Genomic DNA, 12,486 nt, shown 5'->3' with positions numbered 1-12,486 from the left:
TGAAGAGCAGGGAGCCCAGGGCTCTGCTTGTGGCCGGATGGCAGGTCAGACAGGTGGGTGGGTTGGCTGACCTTTGACAGGAGGGTGGGAGCATCCCATGACCTGAAGAGGATCCTTGTCTCAGGCTCTTGAAATTGTACTTGTGGACGAGGCTGCTGTGGCCTCAGGAAGCTGGGAGCCGTGGCGGGTGGGGGGCAGGGGTCCGTGATGGCTGGAACCCCTCGTTAGAGCTCCCAGCCCTGGGGGTCCCTTGTGGACCTCGAGCCTGGGCCCCTGGCTGTGAGGCAGTGACGTGGGAGGGTGCAGTACGGTCCTGCAAGTCTGTCTCCTCAGCTCGAAAAGCCCCTGGATGCACGTTCTGAGTTGCCGTGGAGGTTCAGGGAAGGGACACTGGCATGGTAGTTGTCGGATTTCTGGCGGATAGAAATAGCACCCAGGGTATGACAGGTCAGCACGGAGTAGTGAGTAAAACTTTCTGGAGCCAGAGCCCGGGCGGCAGGATTCCGTCTCCTTCCGGCGAGGGGTCCTGTCTCTCTCTGCGCCTCGAATGAAGGTCTCCCAGCACCCTCCTCAGCGTCCTTCCAATGCGGAGCGTGGCAGCCCGCGTGGAGGCCCGCGGCCTGTCGCGGGACCCTCTGCAGACCCCCTGTCCCACAGGGCCTGGCCCCGTGTTCCTGGGGTGGGGGGCTGCTCCCTTGAGGTATCTCCCCAACCTGGGCTTTCAGACTTGGGGGCCCCTCAGACCAGGTGCCAGACGGGCCGGGTGGGCAGCTGCTGAGTAACCGCTGTGTTCTGCTTCCAGAGCCTTCCCCAGCCGTCCCCCAGCAAAGCCCTGCACAGCTGCGAGGGGAAGGAGCCCGGGGACCTCAGGCTCAGCGAGGGGGACGTCATGGTCTTGCAGCACCGGGTGGACGAGCGCTGGTACCACGGCCTCCTGCCCGCCAGCCACGTCCAGGGTGTGCGGCCTCTGCCCCAGGCCCCGCCCCAGGGCAAAGCACTCTATGATTTCGAGATGAAGGACAGAGACCAGGACAAGGACTGTCTGACCTTCGGCAAGGTAAGGTGGGTTCCAGCGCCGCCCTTCCGCCGCAGGCCCTGCAGGGAGCCTGGGCGTAGCGCAGGGCCCTCCCTGTGCCTCCCCGTGGGGAGAGCAGTGGTTTCTCCTTCCTGAGGGTCTGCCGGGTGGAAGGAGAGGGCACCCAGCCCCACAGGCGTCTGCAGGTAACGGGAGCGGGACCCTCGTTACCTGAGTCACTGTGTGTCCAGGGCTCATGGGCCCTGGGAGGGGGCTTGCTGGGGAGACTGTGGCAGAGACCCCTGCAGGTCCTGGGAGTGGGAGCCGGGCCCAGAGGCCAGCCCGTCACACCCTCTTGGAGAGCACAGGAGGTGGATGCGTGTGCTTGGGCCACTTGAGGTGGCCAGTGAGGCCACGGGACCCGCTTAGTGACAAACCAGTAGTGTTTCCCGTGCGCTCGTCCCGGGATGCGGGTGAGATGTGGAGGGGCCTGGTGTCTGGCCTGCCGGCCTCGGGGGTGCAGTGTGGAGAGGACAGAGGTGGCGGCCTCAGGCCTCGTGAATGTGCCTGCTTCCTGGCTTCCTCACCTGCTCCCACCCCAGGGCTGGGAGGGCAGGGGCGCCTGGAACTCTGGAACACCTGCTTCTCCCCAATGGCAGTAACGAGTTACGTCATCGATTGATTAATTACATTCATGACTGCCCGCCAGGGTCCCCGGGGAGAGGTGGGAGCCTGTCTTCCCGATGTTGAAGCTGTTGTAGGAAGGGGGACCCCTTCCAGGGCCCAAGAGTGGGCTCCTGTCTAACACTCGGAAATGAACTGTCCGAGGAGACGCACGTGCTGATGGAACAGGAGACTTCACGGCGGGGGGAGCGCCCGGGAGGAGGGCAGCAGGTGAGGGACCCAGGAGGACTGCCCCGCCACGTGGCTTGCGGTCTCAGGTTCCCTGGTGATTGGGTCTGTTCCCGGGTTGCCTTTGGCCGGTCATCTTTCTCGGCCTGTATTTGGTCTGCGTCAGGGCCCTTCCTGGTGGCACACACATCTCTCAGCCAAGATGGATTCCAGCGTGAGGGTTTCTGGGAGGTTGGCAGAGCTTATTCTGGGCTTGCGGCGCCTCCCTCCTTCGATCCCTCCCAGATCCTTCCAGCCGGTGGTAGCGTGTTAGTTCCGAGTTCCCGTCATGATCTCCTGTTGTGAGAGAACTCACGCAAGTGGTTATTACTGTGCCTGGCTGGCACGGTGGCTTTGGTCGGCGGCTCCCTAGCAGAGCACAGCGCTAAGAGGCTGCGTCGCTCGCCCGAGGCTGGCACGGGCCTGGCCCTCCTCCGTCCTCGTGTCCTGTGTCTCTGTCAGTCTTTTTCCACACGCGGTTGTCAACACAGAACTGGGTTCCAGCTCAGATCCTGACCTTGGAGTGCACGTCCAGCTCACTGTGATTCTGTCCTCTGCTCAGAGCAGAGCTTGGCTGCAGTGCCGAGCTGTTCGCAGGGCTGTGAGCACCGTGCGCTCCATCTTGAGCACAGTGGCCTGTTCTGTGCAGGCTGTCACAGCTGCTGTTTATGTCTTGTTCTGTTGTTCAGCCTGACGACGAATGATCTGTTTTCATTCAGGGTTTCAACTCTTCCCTCTTCCTTCTATCAAGGCGTTCTGATGCTAATTCCAGTTGTCATCTGGCCCTGCAGGTTCCCTGGACGCAGGGTCAGGCCTCCCCCTCCCTTGCTCCCTCTCCTCCTGAGTGAGGCTGGAACGCAGGCCAGGCGGACAGAGCCCCTCGTGCTCGCCCCTCTGCCCAGCCCACCCTGAGGGAGACCCTGGGCCCTGGTGCTCTGTGCCGTCACTCAAGATCGAGAGCAGGGACCCAGCCACCCCTCGGGGTCGATCGAGGCCTTGTAAGGAGGCAGACCCGTTAGGGGCTGACAGGGACAGGGAGAGACACAGGGCCCTGCTCACAGCCTTGGTGGCGGGAGGCTCCCCCAGCGGACACATGCGGGGCCGGAGCAGCTGGCATCTCCTGGTGAAGGCCTCCCGCTGCGTGCGCGAGCGCCTGCTGGGACTCTCAACTCCAGGGCGAAGACCAGAGCCCACTGGACGGGGACAGAGGGGCACCTGCCTGCTCATCCCACTGGGAGCTGTGCTGTATCCGGGGAGCCTGACTTCGGGTGGGAGAGGCAGGAATGGCAAGTCCAGGGGACAGTTCCTGAGAGTGACGGGCTGTGCGAGTCACCCAGGAGGTGTGCGGGATATCTGGTCAGGAGGTGGTCAGTGTTTGGTTTTCAAAAGAAACGTTAAAGCCACCCTCGTGGGAGAAGTGAGAACTCGGATGGCTCGCTGAGACTCGTCCTGTGGTGGGCGCTGCTGCCACTTTGCGTCCCGGGCCGGGGGTGGGGGTGGGCAGGTCCCGGCGCCCTGGGCTGTGCGGGCAGCACTGTCGAGGTGGGTGGTCCTCAGGGCTCCCCGGGACCTGACCTTTGAGCCCATTTTGGGGAGCGGAGGTGTGGGAGCTGCTGGGCCACGCATCCCTCGGGCTGCTCTACCAGGGCTTGCTTTCTGTCTGTGGATTAACCTGCAGGGCTGGAGGCCCCTGGGTGTGATTCCGGTGAAGACCGTGCTTTGACCCCCCACTGTGTTCACACAAGCGTTTCGCCGGCGCCCCCCCTCCGCCTTAGGTTAGGGCGCAGCCCCCCCGCCTTAGGTTAGGGCGCAGCCCCCGCGCCTTAGTTTAGGGCGCAGCCCCCCCCCGCCTTAGGTTAGGGTGCAGCCCCCCCCCCCCGCCTTAGGTTAGGGCGCAGCCCCATCGCCCGAGCACCTCTTCTTTCTCATCTCTCCCCTCGAGACGCCTCCAGCCTCCGCATCCCCACACGGCAGCTGAGGGATTCCCTCCACCTGCCTGGAATGCTGGTTCTCACAGCCTCTGTTTCGTCACCTGAAGTGACCACGTGGTCCGGGCCAGCTTGGTTTTGCCTCCCGGGAATGTTTTGTTGTTTGGATATGTTCCCTTCTGGACTCAGCAAGGGAAGCAGCGGTGTCTAAAGTCCACGGATGGTGCTAACTTACCTTTAAAAAACTTCACTGTGATGGGATTGATGAGGTTTAAAAAGGCTTGAAGAATGTGCATCAAAGCAAGATTTTTACCTTGCTGTCAGCTTTTGAACAGTCCTGTTAAAATTGCATTAATTAAAGTCATTCTAAAACCAAAGTCTTTGTTTAATTGAAGAAGAGAATGAATAATTACTTCTTGTAAAGCAGCTATAAAAAGCACAATTTATAACTTCTTAGCAGTCCCACTCCAAAAACCTGGGCATGTGCGGATAAAAAGACAAAGGGGACAGTGCAGCGTCCCTGCTCTGTCAGCCGGTGGCTCCCAGCTGTCCCCCGAGGCCCGCGTGCGCCGTGCCTTCCACGTGACGGGGAGGGGCTGCGGTCAGGGGCTGCTGGGTGCAGGGACCTTGCACTTGGGATCCCCTGTGTGGCCTCAGCCCTGTGGCCTTAGGAGCCCACATGTGTCTCATCTCAGAGCCATCTGCGCCTGCCCTGCAGCAGAGACTGGAGACCCACCATCACTACACAGGCTCCTCGGAGAGGACACAGGCCCCGTGGGCATGCGACAGCCCCCTGCTTGTCCTCATCTCACACCCTCCCACCCGCCCAGCCCTGCACGGCCGGAGGGGTGCTTTGAGTTGGCAAAGCCCTTTTCAAACACCACCAGCTGTCCTGACTTGGGCAGACTTCCCTCCTGCTGGTGTCACCACAAGACCCTTCCACGTGATCCTCTTAACACCGCTGAGTGTTTAACCGTCCGTCCCTGACGTGGGGATTCTCTCCTTTGTGAATGAACCTAGCATTAATCCCAAACTATGTTCTTCTGATTGGAGGACAGACGTAGGTGGTTAGAAATCAAATGTATTTGAGGTTTGGACTCTAGAGTGAGACGGGTTCAGATTGTGACACTTTCACTTTTATACGGTGATTTGGGGACATCAACTTCATCTCTGAGTCTCTTTTTTGATGATAAAATGGAGTTGATAGGATTCAATGAACAAAGGCATTTAGGGAACCAACCTCAAAATAGGCACTCAGCCATTTCTGGCTTCCACCCTTGCTGGCTTCCTGCTCTGTCAGACGCGCGTCACTTTTTGTGTTGGCCTGGGACGCTCGTGGCGGGGGAGATGGGCCTCCTGCACACACCCCCGCTGAGACTCTGCGGACGGGTCGCCTGTACCTGTATTGTCCCAGTGGCTGCGTCTTGCAGAGGCTTGCCCAGCGGTGTGGAACCCCTGAGCCCTTCTGTCAAGGCCGCCGTGCCCATCGTGGGCAGCCCAGACCCACTGCATGTCCTCTGTCCTGAGGGGCAGTTGGGATGCTCTCCGGGCTGGAAGACTTGGGGACCTAGCGACCAAAGCGGGTGAGCCTGAGGGAGCAGGCAGTGCTGCATTCTGCTCGGGCTGGGCGGCTCCCGGACCCGCCCTACAGCTGGGCAGCAGCCTGCGGGCTCCTCCATGGAGGCGGCTTTCCTAAGGGGACCAACCCCCCCAGAGGCTCAGAGCAGGCTGGGCTCTGAAGACTGTCCCTTCTCTGGGCGGCAGGCGGGGTTGGAGGAGCCCTCCCAGCCCCCAGCAGCGTCTGGAGCTCAGCTGCGGTGCACAAGCCAGGAAAGAGGGCACAGCCCAGCAGCCGGGCCCTTCAGAGCCTCCCCTGGGACCCCGGAGCCATCGGGGGAGTCTTGTGCTGTGTCTGCAGCAGAAGGTGCAGGGAGTTTGTGAGCTCTTTCCTTTGGATTTTTCCCTTTTCTCTGGGACCGGAGTGACCGGCGCTCTTTCTGCGGCTGACAGTGAGGGACTGTCAGGGATGGGGCAGCGCGAGGTGGCCGCGGCCGTGGCCCGGCTGAGCGGGCGTCCGCACTGAGCGGACAGGCCGCGTGGCCACGTTTCAGAAGGGCCATCCTGGTGTCTGCCCCTCGGTGCCTCTTGGAAACCACTTGGTTGCAGTAAGAGGAGCGGAGGCACAGGGAGGCCCCCGGGAGGGCAGGCAGCCGGCCCGTGTCCAGGTCCCGTGCGTGTGATCTGCCCCACGGCGCGTTTAGGAAACTGTCAGGCCCCAGAGGCTGCTTCACTCGGAGCTGCTGCGGGAACTCTCCAGATACTTTGGGCCAGGCCTTCGGAGTGTGAGATGTACCTTTGACGTGGTGTTGAGGACCGTGCACTCCGCCAGCCACGCTCTGCGGACTTCTGGGGGGAAAAAGACTCCAGCCCCCTGGCAGGTCAGGGAGGGAAAGCCTCAGGCCTCGGCTTCCTAACAGCCCCATCTGTTTGCAGCTCGGCTTTCCCCCCGGTAGGAATCACATACGAACACCGGGGAGTTCGGTGAGTTAATCAGAAATGCAGTTAAGGCCCCTTTAGGTGGTGCCCGACTCCTTTGCAAGTGCGTTGCCCACTGAGCCTGGGAGGGAAGGCGGTCCACTCCTCCCATAACCACGCTGTGTTCAGGGTCGCGCGGGACCACCCCAAGGCCACCCACTTCCAAGGGAGCTCTGCTGCTGGGCCCTGGCCTTTGGTGTCCCTCAGAGCTTGGAAACGGGGGGATGGGGAGGCGGCACAGGGAAGGCCCCCACCTGCGAGAGGGAGACTGCAGAGGAGACTGTAGGTGAAGTTGTCGTGCGTCTGAAAGTGAAATGATGTCATGGGAGCAGCTTTTGTCCAGAAAATCCTTCATGCTGCCAGATGGGCCCGGACCTTGTCTGCCCCGCCGCCATCCCTCGGAGCGTTGTGGTGTCCGGAAGAGGCCCTTTGCTCCTCCGCGCCGGGCAGCGCTGGGGACCCAGGGCACAGGCCAGCCTGCCCGCTGTCCGTCCACAGCCTCGCTGGCCCTCAGCCAGGCCCCGTCACGCTCCACGTCTCTGGCTGCTTCCCTCCTGAAACAGGAGAGTTGAGCACGAGGCAGAGACGGCACGGTACGGCAGCAGATCCTGCAACGCGAACTCCGCGGCCCGGCCTGGAAGGGTCTGCGGACCTGGACGGCGACGGCCCAGCGCAGAGCTCCCCGCTCGTCCGTCCGTGCGGCTCGGGCCCGCCCTGTCGCATGCAGTTAGGGTTTGGGGGGGGCGTGTTTCTCCGCATTCCCAAGAGGCCGCAGAGCAGGTGCCTCCCCTGTCCTTGTCCTTGTGAAAGCACCGGCCCCGGGGTTGTGAAATACGACCGCACGTCCGAGGCCTGACGGGGATCCAGGCATCGCTCTCCCGGCCACGCGTGGACGGCGGGAGAAGGCGTTGACTGCAGGGCCGCGGCATTTGGTGCTGGCGGCTCTGCGGTGCTGCCCGGCGCTCAGCGCTGCCCCCCCCCCCCGCCCCCCGAGCTTGTGTCCCTGGTGAGAGCTGGGTTAGCGGCAGAGCAGAGGGCGGGAACCCGTCCTCCGCGACCTCGGGAAGTTAGTCACTTGCTGGTGTTCTGGGCGTGGCTGCCCGCTGCACAGCCCGGCCTCCCCCCAAGCTGCGTGAGCTGGAGAGGAGCGTCTGGTCCTGCCGCGTCCTTGGGTCCCGGTCTGGATTTGCGTCTGCTCGTGTCGCGGCCTCGCCGGAGCAGTTTGACGTGACTGGGCTCGGGAGCCACGTGCTGCACTTGTCTGCGGGGGGGTGCCGAGCTTCCCGTGGTGAGGGGTGCTTTCCTCCTGGTGCCGGACACCTAGGCGATGCCCGGGGGGTGCTGCTGAGCTGGGGGAGGCCTAGCTCGGCCCCTCGTGGCCCTCGGGTGACGACAAGCTCCCCGGCCTAAGAGGCGGGCTCCTTTGGGGACAGCTGTCCCTTACTCGGCGCTGTGTCTGCTTCTCAGTCACCGGGACCTCCTGGTGGCCCGCGGTGAGCTGGGATCCTCAGTGCAGGGTGAAGGCGCGGCCCCTCCTGGCCTCCTCCGCGCAGGCTTGGTGCCCCCTTCTCTGGTTTGCTGTGCTTCACACTCCTCACCTCGTGTCGGCTTCCTCAGGATGTGACGTCCCTTTAGAGGTGCATCAGGGCCACAGGCAGGATTCAGGGGTGCCGTGGCTTGTCCACGCCGGAAATACTGTGACCTTAAAACAAGCTGTTTATCTAAGTATAGTGTCATGTACCGACAAGCGTATTAATCAAAATTATGCAGCTTGGTGGTTGGAAAGAATATGTCCTATAATCACTACCCAGGAGGAAAATGGTGGGGTGCCAGCACCCCAGCTTCCCTCCGTGTCTTCTAACACCGTAGATGAGCATGTCTGTCTTGAACTTCCAATAAACAGATGGTGCAGAACCTACTCACGTGTCCAACTTTGTTTCCTCTCGATGTTACGTGTGTGAACTGCACCTATATTTTGTGAGTGCTATAGTCTGTTCACATTCATCAGTCTGGGGTACTTTTAGCTATTTTTTTTAAATAGAGTTTGGGGTTCATGCCTGAACTGCACAGAAGGTACAAGATTTCCCGATACTCGTGCCCCCCCGCACATGCACAGCCGCCCTGTTATCCACACCCCCCACCCCAGATGGGACATTTGTTACAACTGATGAACCCACATTGACACTTTGCATTCCCCAAAGCACATAGTTTACATTACTGTTCACCCTTGGGGTTACGTATCCTATGGGTTTGGGCAAATGTGTAATGACACGTATGCACGTGTGTAGTATACAGAGCAGTTTCACCGCCCTAAAATCCTTTGTGCTCCACCTGTTCCGCCCTCCCTCCCCCCAACTCCTGGCAGCCACTGTTCCTTTTACTGTCTTCACAGTTTTGCCTTTTCCAGAATGTCATATAGTTGGAATCGCACAATCTATATAGCCTTTTCAGACTGGCTTCTTTCACTTAGTCATATGCATTTAAGGTTCCTCCCTGGCTTTTCATGGCTTGATAGCTCGTTTCTTTTTAGCACTGAATAATATTCCATTGTCTGGATAGACCACAGTTTATCTACCCGTTAACCTACTAAAGGACATCTTGTTGCTTCCAAATTTAGTTGCTATGAACATCCATGTGCAGGTTTTTTGTGTGGATGTAAGTTTTTAACTCCATCGGGTAAATGCCAAGGAATGTGATTGCTGGATTGTATGGTAAGAGTGTGTTTAGTTTTGTAAGAAACCACCGAACTGTCTTCCAAAGTGGCTGCGCTATTCTGCATTCCCACCAGCGGTGATGAGGGTTCCTGTTGCTTCACATCCTCACCAGCGTTTGGTGTTGTCATTGTTCTGCGTTTTGACCGTCCTAATAGAATGTAGTGTTATCTCATTGTTGTTTTACTTTGCATCTCCCTGATGACATACGATGTGGAGCATCATTTCATGTGCTTATTGCCATCTGTATGTCTTCTTTAGTGAGGTGTATGTTAAGGTATTTGGCCCATTTTTAAATCGAATTGTTTGTTTTCTTATTGTTGAGTTTTATGAGGTCTTTGTATATTTTGAATAATAGTCCTTTATCAGATGTGTCTTTTGCAGATATTTTCACGAGTCTGTGGCTTGTCCTTTTATTCTCTTGACAGCGTCTTTCACAGAGCAGAAATTTTTAATTTTAATGAAGTCCAGCTTATCAATTCTTTCTTTCATGGACCAGTCTTTGATGTTGTATCCAAAAGTCATCACCAAACCCAAGGTCATCTAGATTTTCTCCTGTGCTATCTTCTAAGAGTTGTATAGATTTGCATTTTACATTTAGATCTGTGATTCATGTTGACTTAATTTTTGTGAAGGGTGTAAGGTGTGTGTCTAGATTCATTTCTTTTTACAGGTGGGTGTCCAGTTGTTCTGGCACCATTTGTTGACGAGACTGTCTTTGCTCCATTGTAGTGCTTTTCCTCCTTTGTCAGAGATCAGTTGACTACATTTATGTGGGTCTATTTCTGGGCTCTCTATTATGTTCCATTGATCTGTTTTTATATCCTATCACCAATCCCACACTGTCCTCAGTACTGTAGCTTTACAGTAAGTCTTGAAGTCAGATAGCGTCAGTCTCTATTCTGTCAGTGTTGAGTTGGCTATTCTGGGTCTTTTGCGTCTCCATATAAAGTTTAGAATCAGTTTGTCAACATCCACAAAAAAGCTTGCTGAGATTTTTATCGGGATTGCATTGAATCCAGAAGTTGAGAGGAACATCGTGACAGTATCGGGTCTCGCTACCCATGTACGTAGGACATCTCTCCACTGGGTTCGTCTTTGACGTTCTTCACCAGAGTTTTGTAATATTCCTCATGTAGCTCTTGTACTTATTTTGTTAGATGTATACCTGTTTCATTTTTTTTACATGCTAATGTAAACAATATTATATTTTTTAATGTCAAATTCCACTTGTTCATTGCTAGTACGTAGAAAAATATTTAACTTTGATATATTAATCTTATATTCTGAAACCTTGCTATAATTGCTCATTGGTTGTAGTTTTTTGTTGATTCTTTCAGATTTTCTACATAGACAATCATGTAATCTGCAAACAAAGACGGTTCTGTTTCTTTCTTCCCAATCTGTATACCTTTTGTTTCCCTTTGTTGTTTTAATTGCATTTGCTAGGATTTTGACTATGATATTGAAAGGCTGTGGTTAGAGGGGACATCCTTGCTTGTTCCTGATCTTAGGAAAAGCTTCACGTTTCTCACCATTAAGTATGATGTTTAGCTGAAGGGTTTTGTGAACGTTCTTTTCAAGTGGAGGAAGCGTCACTCTGTTTCTAGCTTACTGAGAGGTTTTTTTTTTTTTTAATCATGAATTGTTTGATTTTGTCAGATGCTTTTTCTGCATCTATTAATGTGAGGATGTGATTTTTCTTCTTTAGCCTGTTGATGGTGATGGATTACAGTAATTGATTTTTGAATGTTAAACCAGCCTTGCATATCTGGGATAAATCCTAGTTGGTCATGCTATATAGTTCTTTTTATACTTTGTTGGATTCAACTTGCTAATATTTTATTGAGGATTTTTGCAGCTATGTTCATGGGAGACATTTTAGTTTTCTTTGCCTACTGTGTCTTTGTCTAGTTTGTATTAGTATAATTCTGGCCTCACAGAATGAGATAGAAAGTAGCCCTCCTGCTTCTGTCTTCTGAAAGAAATTGTTAGAGAATTTGGCATAATTTCTTCCTTAAATGTTGGTAGAATTCAGAACCCATCTGGGTCTGGTGCTTTCTGTTTTGGAAGTTTATTAATTATTGATTCAATTTCTTTAACAGATACAGGCCTACTCAGATTGTCTATTTCTTGTGTGAGTTTTGGCAGATTGCGTCTTTAAAGAAATTGGTCCACTTTGTTTATTAAATTTGTGGGCATAGAATTGTTCATAATATTTCTTTGTTATCCTTTTAATGCCCATGAGATCTGTGGTAATGTCCCCTCTTTCATTACTAATATTAGTAATTTGTGTTGCGTCTCTTTTTTTTTTGGTTATCCTGGTTAGAAGCTAATTGAGTTTATTGATCTTTTGAAATAAGCAGCTCTTTGTTGATTATTTTCTGTTGATTTCATGTTTTCAACTTCATTGATATCTGCTCTAATTTTTATTTCTTCTTTTCTTCCGCCTACTTTGGATTTAACTTGCTCTTCTCTTTTAGTTTCCTGTGGTGGAAGCTCGGTTTATTGATTTTAGATCTTTCTTCTTTCCTGATATATGCATTCAGTGTTATAAATTTACCTTTAAGCACTGCTTTCACTGCAGCCCATACATTTTGACAAATTGTATTTTTATTTTCATTTGTTTGAAAACATTTTAAGATTTCTCTTGATGTTTCTTCTTTGAACCAAATGTTATTAGAATTGTGTTAATTCCAAGTATTTTGGAATTTTCCAATTATCTTTCTGATATTGATTTCTAGTTTAATTCCATTGTGGTCTGAGAGCAGACATTGTATGGTTTCTGTTCTTTTAGCATTGTTAAGGTGTGTTTTATGGCCCGAAATGTGATCTATCTTGGTGAATGTTTCATGTGACCTCAAAGAAAATGTGTATTTTGCCATTGCTGGATGAAGTAGTCTATAGATGTCAATTATATCCAGTTGATTGATGGTGGTGTTGAGTTCAGCTTGGTCCTTACTGATTTTCTGCCTGCTGGGTCATTCATTTCTGATAGTGGGGCATTGAAGTCTCCTGTCTGTAACAGTGGATTCACCTGTTTCTCCTTGTAGCGCTATCAGTTTTTGCTTCACGTGTTTTGACACTCTGTTGTTAGGTGCATGCATGTTAAGGATTGTTGTCTTCCTGGAGAATTGACACCTTTATCGTTATGTAATGCCCCTTTTTATCCCTGATAACTTTCCTTGCTTTGAAGTTTGCTTTTCCTGAAATTAGTATAGCTACTCCTGCTTTCTTTTGATTAGTGTTAGCGTGGTATATCTTTCCTTATATATATATCTTTATATTTAAAATGGGTTTCCGGTACATAACATACAGTAGGGTCTTGTTTTTTTGATCCACCCTGACCATCTCTGTCTTTCAATTTGTACATTTAGACTATTGCTATTCAAAGTGATTATTGATA

At 53.6% G+C, this 12,486-nt stretch overlaps 1 protein-coding gene across 13 annotated transcripts in view; it reads left to right on the top strand.

The window, feature by feature from the left end:
* Positions 1-12,486, top strand: part of SH3RF3 (SH3 domain containing ring finger 3) — a 260,049-nt gene that overhangs the window by 97,860 nt on the left and 149,703 nt on the right. For 11 of the 13 annotated variants that reach the window (XM_073790913.1, XM_073790920.1, XM_073790911.1 and 8 more), the window contains exon 2: positions 803-1,057. The exons of the other annotated variants lie outside the window; for them this stretch is intronic. In XM_073790913.1, the coding sequence (XP_073647014.1) occupies positions 803-1,057 (255 nt within the window). The remainder of the gene's footprint in view (positions 1-802; positions 1,058-12,486) is intronic. 13 annotated transcript variants of the gene reach the window in all.

This window comes from Tursiops truncatus, chromosome 14 (assembly GCF_011762595.2).
Source record: "Tursiops truncatus isolate mTurTru1 chromosome 14, mTurTru1.mat.Y, whole genome shotgun sequence".
NCBI classification, from domain to species: domain Eukaryota; kingdom Metazoa; phylum Chordata; class Mammalia; order Artiodactyla; family Delphinidae; genus Tursiops; species Tursiops truncatus.
The sequence above is the reverse complement of the archived record's forward strand: the minus strand, read 5'-3'. Positions and strand labels throughout refer to the sequence as shown.